Source organism: Elaeis guineensis, chromosome 16, assembly GCF_000442705.2.
Source record: "Elaeis guineensis isolate ETL-2024a chromosome 16, EG11, whole genome shotgun sequence".
Classification (NCBI taxonomy): domain Eukaryota; kingdom Viridiplantae; phylum Streptophyta; class Magnoliopsida; order Arecales; family Arecaceae; genus Elaeis; species Elaeis guineensis.
Window position 1 is genome coordinate 43,032,222 of NC_026008.2, and position 9,597 is coordinate 43,041,818.

Below are 9,597 nucleotides of genomic sequence, written 5' to 3' on the forward strand. Positions count from 1 at the left end.
AATCGAACTATCACCACCTGCCTCTGAGCCGTGCTCTCGCAGCCATCACTGTAGTGTCCAAATTCGGCAGTATTTCGTATGTATATGTAATGTATGTATGCATGCATGCATGGAAGTAAGTATGTCGCCGAGAGGGTAATGCAGTTTGTATTCACATAGGGGAGTTCAACATGATTCGCACTCAACAGATCAGTTAAGAGAGACATATGCAATAAACTTAATAAAAATACTCTTGTAAATTCAGAGAATTTTGTCTATATGATTTTCGTTACGTGGATGAGCATTGTTCCTTATGAAGCTTTCTATTCAATATTATGAATAATTCTATTCTTGCATGCAAATCTAAAATTGTTCCAAATAATGCTCAAAGTCCATGTGTAAGAATTATGTGTTAATGTCTTTCATTTTCTTTATCTTACCAGGTCTTGAAGCAGCAGCATGTAGGATGGTGGAGAAGGTAACAGCAAAGATAATTAATTGGTCATTTCTCTCTATGGTATACCAAACCAGCGGTTTAACGGTTTGGACCGGGTTGACACCGATCCATCTCCTAACCGGTCCATTTTCGCATAACCCCCAGTCCTTGCACCCGCATGGAAGCCCGTAGAGAGATGATACCGTTATTTGGTATAAAGGCCAGGGCGAAATCCGTCAATTGACCACATCTTCCGTGTAAAAATCGCGCTTTCCATTTATCCGTTACCAAGAAATTCGCCCTCATTGACTTCACCGAATTATATTTCAAAAAAGTTAAAGACGGCATCGTCACGAAACTTGAACCCTAATCCAAATCCTCTTTTCACCAAATCCACCGTCAATTCCGTGGACCCCACAGAAACTGTTATTATACAGACGGTCAGAGATCCTCCACGCCAGCATTTCCTCCACGGTACTCCTTCGGGACGGTTGCCGTTTGTTTTTAAAATTCTTCTAAATAACGTTTAGAAGCACCATTAATATTTAACCAGCAACCCAGCGAGGAGGAGGGGAGAAGAGTGGAGGGGAGGAAAACTTTTTCTGGTCTACGGAAGCTCGCCACCTGCTACCACTGCGAGCCTTCGACCCTAAAGAAGGTTTCTCTCTCTCTCTCTCTCTCTCTCTCTCTCTCTCTAAAGGGTTTTCTCCACGCGGCGAGGGACTCCGCGGCCGTGGACGATGACCTCCTGTGCTTTCTCTGAATGGTATTTCATCTCGCTTTGGCTGTCGGAGAACGTCTAGAGAGCTCGAGATTTGGTTCAGATCGGGATCCAAAGGGGCGAGAGCGGAGGTGGAGGTGATCGGCTGAGAAGGTGAGGAGGTTTGCGTTTTCGTTTTTGATTCTGTTTGTTTCTGGTCTTGTTCTTGGCTTGGATTTCGGGTTTTAGGTGTGCTCTTTTTTATGGATTTAGTGACTTGGTGTTTGATTTGGAGTCATGGTATGGTTTTGTTGGAGCGGAATGGGTTCCAGTGGTTTGAGTTATTCAAAACAACGGCGAAATGCCTGATTTTCTGGAGTTTTAGGTTTCAGATCTCGAGAAATTAACAAGTTCCGGTTTTTATTCTCGTCTTGGACTGATATAAGCTTGTTTAAATGCTTTCTTGTCCGCGTTTCTGTTCTTGAGACGAGACATGCAATTTTTTCTCTGATCCATTAATTCCTCTGAAGCTGGACAAGATCTTTTCTTTGATCATATTAATATCCCGAGTTTCATATTTGCACCCAAGTAATCGTGGGTTATGATGAAGGTACATCCTTTTGCTCGCTAGTCGCTAGATCAAAGGATTTGCTTCTGTGACTCTGTTTGCGCACCGCAGTTTCTGTCTCTTTGCTTCTGCTATTTTTCCTTCCATTTGGTCGAGATCTAGCCATAGATGCGAAAAGGTGGCATTCTTTTGTTCTTGCATTTTTTCAGGGACTTTGAGTTCGCTGGTTTGTTGCTTTGCTGTTCATTCCTGATTCTTCATTCTGTCCCATTGAGACTACAAGAAAAAACTTTGCCTTTCTCTTTAATTAGATCTCTTCCTATAATGATCTTTGAGGTGAAATGCATGTAGAAGCTAAGCTTGAAATCTTTTCCTGGTGTTCCTTCTGGCACTTGGAACTGCCAAGCTTAAGTTGGTAAAAGGATCTCAAGCATCAGTGTTTGGAAACTTCTCCTTTTTAACTGAACCTGGGACTATGCCAGCGAATTATGTTCTTTAAGGCCAACTGCCTGGTGATGCTCACACAATGTAATATGTGTATATTTTTGCTATTAGTCTCATTTACTTTTAAGATGAGGCCTTTTACTATGGTTTAGGCATTTTATCAGATTGAATCAATTTTAATTTGTCTTGTTCTGCTGATCTTTCTTTAATGCTTCACTTTATGGATTATTTGTATTTGCTGGTCACTAGGGGAACTAGTTATTGTTACAGAATATTATTTGAATCATAATCATCTACATGTCATGACCTTGATACGGTAACATGCAAATCAATTTATCTGTTACAAACATATCATGCTTTTATATACGAGCATGTCAATTGGCATGGAAATCTTTAGCTTACCTACATTATGGTGTATTAACTAAGTTGGACGGCAAAAATGTTTTACAGAAGTACTAGAAGGATTTGGTCCCTTATACTATGCTTAGTATAGTTTCAAGCAATTTTTGACACTTAAATCATGTAGCAAATGCATGTGGCAGAGAACTAATAAGTCTACTGTTTCAGAAGGATTGGAGTAAACTTGGCAGGTATAAAAATAACTATCGAACTTATGTACCACCTTTACTGTTTTTGTTAATCTCTGCACTTTTGAAATTTGTTGGGTCGATGCTTGTGAGTCATATTTCTTGATATTTATTAATTGTCATGAATTTCAAGAATTTGAAGCTTCAATCCAATAATTTTGTGTATCTGTCAGGACAGCTCTTCAATTGCTTCTAATTTGAAATTTTTGAGGTGAAAAATCTGTTCCTCCTCTATATTTACCTTAAAAATTTAGATTTGCTTTGATTTTATTGTAAAATGTTGTCATCCCCAGTTAATTCTGTAATAGTTCTTTTATTTGACTGCTTCTTTTCCCTATCCTAATGACGGCTTAAATGTTTAATCAAGGTTAACATTGATCATTTTGGCAGTAAGAGTGGTAGCTCAAAGTATGCTATTAATCCTCAAAAACTATGGTCAGCAGCTCCTACTGTGCACTCTATTACCCTCAAAGAGGTCCAATATACATGTCCAAACTCTATGCTGCTGAATAATTTTTCTCTTAAAGTTTCCGTCACACCTTGTTTTTGCTTCATCAAGGTTTTCTGTAGTGATGAGTCAAAAAATGTCGGTAATGAATTTCCCAGTAATTCTCTGAATACCATGATATTTTAGGTATTCAAATGCTTTTGCAGAAGTGAAATAATTTATGTTCTCAACCAAAGAAAGAAACAAATTTCAAGATTCTTAAGCTGCATTGTGCTATAATTCAGTTCGCTTACTGCAGTAAATTGAACTTATATTCTATTGAATTTGCTTATATTAATGCTATTTGTTTCAGATTTACTATTACCATGGTTGTGGGATCTCTCCATTTCAAAGTAGTTAAATTTGATAGATAAACTCCATTACAAACTCATGCTTTTATCCTTGACTATAGTCCTACTTTAATGCAATGCAACAGACTTCTTATATTAAGTCCAATAATTGGAGCACAAAATCTTACACTGTGACTAGACACATAAAACTATTAATTCCAATAATTTTGGTTCTTTGCAATTATATATGCTAAATTAGATGTTGGTCATATTCCCAATCAGAGTATAAACTTGAAAATGTGGGTCCGACATCACATAATACCTTGCCATTCTGTGTCGGTTTCTTTTGGTTATAAATACTGCTAAACTCTAATGATCTGCGTTTAATGTTGAAGAAGTGCTTTTGTGATTGCTGTCTATATTGAAGGAAGTCTTAACCTGAAGAATCTTCTAGAAGTGTTTAAAGCTATTGAAGAATCAGTTCACTTCACTTGCTGGACTTGCTATTCCCTCCTCATTATAAGCCTGGTTTTCCCCTCTATAATCTCCATTTCAGTAGTCCATGTTTAACCATCTAAATTTCTAGAAACAAATTCAGACGGTTAATATCTTCATAGCTCCCAAGAACTTTCAAATCAAAATGGATAGCAAGGAACTTTGAAATGTTAATCAAATGCTAGAATGTCATGAAAAATGTTGAAGTCAGTGACCATTTTCTTAGATTTATCACTCAATAAAAAATATACTATCAATACAGTGATATTTATGCCTATATAAAAGGAGCATGGGACATATTTACTTTTTCCCAATTGTCCATCCAAAGGCATTTTCTTCTCTGATCTGTCAAAAAGAGGATCCTATCACTAATCTTTGTGGTCTCTAATCTAGACCGCTTCAAGATGTGAACTTTTTAGATTGATTGAATTGGTGGGCCTCGGTCTATTTGGTAAATGAGCTTGGGGATTTGTGTTGAAGCAAGGTTTTTCATTCAGGCATCCATTTAGACCTTACATAATCCTTATACTACCAACACTTCTTTGAAGTCAGTTGCAATTCTAAATATTTTTGGGACACCTGAAACTCTGATCATCTTCTTGAAACTTATGATCTGTATTCATGCTGCAATGATATGTGGGATACAAAATCCTCCAAGAAGATTAGATTTCCATTGTGCTCCCTTTATGTCTGAATGCTGGTTAACATTGGTCCTAAGATGGTCAAACTGTTGGATTTCTCTGTTTGTTAATATGCTTGTCAGCATGGAATGTTATTAGATAATCTAGTACTTCCAGCAAGGGCTTCTCATGGAGAACTTGTTTTCTGCTTATTCACATGGGTTGCTTTGTGCCATCTTCTCAAATTTGGTACATGTAGGTTTATGCTTTTGGCTATCTCTCTCTCTCTCTCTCTCTCTATTAGTACATTAAACTTTGAAAGCTACATTTGGTCATACTCTTTCTTTATTTAGGTAGGAATACTAACATAAATTCCAATTGTATTTCAGTAGGAAGAATTCTATCACCAAGAACTAGCAAGTTTCGCTGAAGATGAACAATTATAAGCTGGGTGTGGAAGTTATAAGTGCCCATGACCTCATGCCCAAGGATGGGCAGGGTTCTGCTAGTCCCTGTGTTGAGCTTCGTTTTGATGGCCAGAAGTTCCGTACCACCATCAAGGAAAAAGACCTCAACCCTGTCTGGAATGAGCGGTTCTACTTCAACATTTCTGATCCTGGTTCTCTCCCTGATCTTGCACTCGAAGCTTGGGTGTGCAACATCAACAACGCCACACATTCCAAGACCTTCCTTGGCAAAGTCCGGATTGCTGGGACCTCTTTTGTGCCCTTCGCTGATGCTGTAGTCATGCACTATCCTTTGGAAAAACGTGGAATATTTTCACGTGTCAAAGGAGAGCTTGGCCTCAAAGTGTTCCTTACTGATGACCCCTCAGTAAAACCTTCCAACCCACTTCCAGCTGTCGATCCTTTCCCAAATAATCCTCCTCCAAGTCAAACACATCAGATGCCGGCACGAGTCCTAGATCCAAACCCAAATCCACCTCCAGGACAAAAGTCTGAGTCAAGACACACCTTTCGCAGTATCCCGAAAGAGGACCACCAGCACCATGCTGCAGCTCCAGTTAGTGAACCAGTAAGGTATGTGGCTGAGCCGATGAAACCTGAGCCCCCACCCACAAGAATTGTCAGGATGTACTCATCGGCATCATCACAGCAACCGGTGGACTATGCACTCAAAGAAACAAGCCCTTTCCTTGGTGGGGGACAGATTGTTGGAGGCAGGGTCATCCGTGCAGAGAAGCCAACTAGTACGTATGATCTTGTGGAGCAAATGCAGTACCTCTTTGTGCGTGTGGTCAAGGCACGAGATTTACCAGCCATGGATGTTAGTGGGAGTCTTGATCCTTATGTTGAGGTGAGAGTTGGGAACTACAGAGGGAGCACAAAGCACTTTGAGAAGAAGCAGAACCCAGAATGGAATGAAGTGTTTGCTTTCTCCAGAGATCGGATGCAGTCATCAGTCCTTGAAGTTGTGGTCAAAGACAGAGATCTTATCAAGGATGATTTTGTTGGACTCATACGCTTCGATTTAAATGATGTCCCAACACGTGTCCCACCAGACAGCCCGCTGGCTCCAGAGTGGTACCGGCTTGAGGACAAGAAGGGTGATAAGACAAAGGGTGAATTGATGCTTGCAGTTTGGATTGGCACCCAAGCTGATGAGGCATTTCCTGATGCATGGCACTCGGATGCAGTAGTGCCTAGTGATGCCTCTGCTGTTAGCTCTCACCTACGGTCGAAAGTCTACCATGGACCCAGGCTGTGGTATGTGCGTGTTAACATTATTGAGGCTCAAGATATTATAATAGCTGACAGAACTCGCTTCCCAGATGTGTATGTGAAGGCACGAATAGGAAACCAGTTTTTGAGGACGAAGATAGTTCAAGCACGGACATTCAACCCTCTTTGGAATGAGGACTTCATGTTTGTGGCAGCTGAACCATTTGAGGACCACCTCATCCTGTCTGTGGAAGACCGAGTGGGGCCAAACAAAGATGAAGTGATTGGCCGTGTTATAATACCATTGGGATCCATAGAGAGACGAGCCGATGATAGGATGATCCACAGCCGGTGGTTCAGCCTTGAAAAGCCAGTTGCAGTTGATGTGGACCAGATGAAGAAGGAGAAGTTTTCTAGCCGGATTCATCTCCGTGTTTGTCTGGATGGAGGTTATCATGTGCTTGATGAGTCCACCCACTACAGTAGTGACCTGAGACCAACAGCAAAGCAGCTGTGGAAGCCATCGATTGGGTTGCTTGAGCTTGGCATCCTTAATGCTGAGGGGCTTCATCCTATGAAAACACGAGATGGAAAGGGCACATCAGATACATATTGTGTAGCCAAATATGGTCAGAAGTGGGTACGCACACGCACCATCATCAGCAGCCTGAGCCCAAAATACAATGAGCAATACACATGGGAAGTCTATGATCCAGCAACAGTTCTTACTGTTGGTGTGTTTGACAATTGCCAGCTTGGTGAGAAGGGTCCTAATGGTAATAAAGATGCTAAGATTGGCAAGGTTCGCATTCGTCTATCCACCCTTGAGACAGGACGTGTGTACACTCACTCGTATCCACTTCTAGTTCTCCACCCTTCAGGTGTTAAGAAGATGGGCGAACTCCACCTTGCAATACGGTTCTCATCCACATCATTGATCAATATGATGCATTCTTACTCAAGGCCTCTGCTACCAAAGATGCACTATGTACGCCCACTAACTGTGATGCAGCTCGACATGCTACGCCACCAAGCAGTTCAGATTGTGGCTGCACGACTGAGCAGAATGGAGCCACCCCTTAGGAAGGAAGTTGTGGAGTATATGTCTGATGTTGATTCTCACTTGTGGAGCATGCGCCGGAGCAAAGCAAATTTCTTCCGGCTCATGTCAGTTTTCTCAGGCTTGTTTGCAGCAGGCAAATGGTTTGGCAATGTGTGCGCATGGAAGAACCCCATCACGACTGTATTGGTGCACATTCTGTTCATAATGCTTGTGTGCTTCCCAGAGCTTATACTTCCTACCATATTTCTGTATATGTTCCTCATAGGGGTGTGGAACTATCGGTATCGACCACGCTATCCTCCACATATGAACACAAAGATCTCTCATGCGGAGGCTGTGCACCCAGATGAGCTGGATGAGGAGTTTGATGAATTTCCTACCAACCGGAGTCCAGAGCTCGTGCGGATGAGGTATGATAGACTGAGGAGCGTTGCAGGGAGGATACAAACTGTGGTGGGTGATGTGGCGACTCAGGGGGAGCGTATACAGGCACTGCTCAGCTGGAGAGACCCACGAGCCACTGCAATCTTTGTGTTGTTCTGCCTGATAGCAGCACTGGTGCTGTACGTGACGCCATTTCAGGTTCTTGCAGTTCTTGCAGGCTTTTATGTTATGAGGCATCCCAGGTTCCGGCACAGGATGCCATCTGCACCGATAAACTTCTTCCGGCGGCTCCCAGCAAGGACGGATAGTATGCTGTAAAGAAGGGACACAATGCTTGGATGGATTGCTGGTCTTGTTTCCATTAGTTTAGCTTGTTGCTCGTAATTTACTTGCCTTTATTTCTTTTTAACCTGTTGTTCATTTAATAGTTGAAGTTGCTGACGATAACTTTAAAGCAGAAATAAATTATTAGAAACTGTTGTGGCATCAGCGTACAGGTTTTGCGCGTCACCCAGGTCATTCTGGGTCATAATATTTGAACAAGCTTATGTTTCCCAGTTGCATGAGTTAGTATTTTTGACAAACGGACGAGTTGATAAGTTTGCTGCCATTAGTGTGGTATTATATTGATTAAACCCCACTATGATGATCGAGACCTATTTGATTGTTGCATGCATAAAAATCTGCTTTCAGGAAAAATAACAGGTAAGAGGGAAAGCAAGCTGTCGTTATTTGATTATATAAATACCAGTGTTCGATTGAAATGGTCTGTTTTGATCGTTCTTGCTGCAACATTTTGTACATGGTTCTTAAACTCAGTTAGGATTCATGGCATGTTTCTGTAGAAGCTTAGATAGGAAGGTCATTAATCGGAGTCTGAGGTATGGAGTAAGGGTTGAACCAACTTTGTTTCTTCTCTTCCTCAGTTTCCAAGTCTATGCATGTACATTGTCATGTGAATGGCCCCATTAAGATCTTCAGTGCCCTCACTCTCTGGGTTCCTTCCAGACCTGGATTTAAACTCAATTAAGATTCATGGTATGTTCTGTAGAAGCTTAGATAGGGAGGTCATTAATCGGAGTCTGATGTATGGAGCAAGGGTTGAACCAACTTTGTTTCTTCTCTTCCTCGGTTTTAAGTCTATGCATGTAGATGGTCATGTGAATAGCCCCATTAAGATCTTCAGTGCCATCACTCTCTGGGTTCCTTCCAGACCTGGATTTAAATCTCAACAAAGACAGCAATTCACAAAGACATAACTAATACCGCTTTTATAAATCAAATGCAGTTACACTTCTTATTTACAAGCAAATACAAAATTTATTTTACTGCAACTACAAACAAACACTGAAAATATGGATGCCAATACAGCAATCATAACCACAAAAAAACCCAACTACACATATTTCCAGACTGCGCCCAGAGGCATGTTTCATAAAACTTATGAATTTCCAAACTTCAGGTATTCAAACATACACTCGTTGAAAACTCAATGGATTTCCAACTCTGCCTCTTTTAAAAAGTCTTTCCACAGTATCTTCGCAGAAAATACTTGCTGATTATTAAACCAACTTACTTTAGTAGAAATACAAGATATTACGTAACAGATTTTTTTTTTTTTTTTTTCAATTAATAAAGTTGCACACATCAGACACTGCACGTGCACAGACATGCAAGCACACTGGACAACAAACCCACACCAATTTATGTTGAAAGCTCAGAAGCTTTAGAATCAATAAGACTTCAGCTGACAATAAGATATATAAAAGTTATCATAGTTTAGGCAAATGGTGATATCAAGCTCATATTGCAAAGCTGCAAGATATAATCATCCATATGATAACAAAAAACATGTTTCAGCA

The 9,597-nt window shown here is 40.8% G+C and overlaps 1 protein-coding gene across 3 annotated transcripts; it reads left to right on the forward strand.

The window, feature by feature from the left end:
- Positions 1-974: 974 nt before the first annotated feature.
- Positions 975-8,224, forward strand: LOC105059032 (FT-interacting protein 7). Of its 3 annotated transcripts, XM_019855408.3 has the most exons (3): positions 975-1,289; positions 3,105-3,189; positions 4,996-8,224. In XM_019855408.3, exon 3 carries the CDS (start codon positions 5,039-5,041, stop codon positions 8,051-8,053), a length of 3,015 nt encoding a protein of 1,004 aa, XP_019710967.1. In that variant the 5' UTR covers positions 975-1,289; positions 3,105-3,189; positions 4,996-5,038; the 3' UTR covers positions 8,054-8,224. The 3 variants fall into 3 exon arrangements, with proteins under 3 accessions (XP_019710967.1, XP_010940465.1, XP_073105990.1); XM_010942163.4 differs by lacking the exon at positions 3,105-3,189; XM_073249889.1 differs by lacking the exon at positions 3,105-3,189 and having other exon boundaries at positions 4,999-8,224.
- The last annotated feature ends 1,373 nt before the right edge of the window (positions 8,225-9,597 follow it).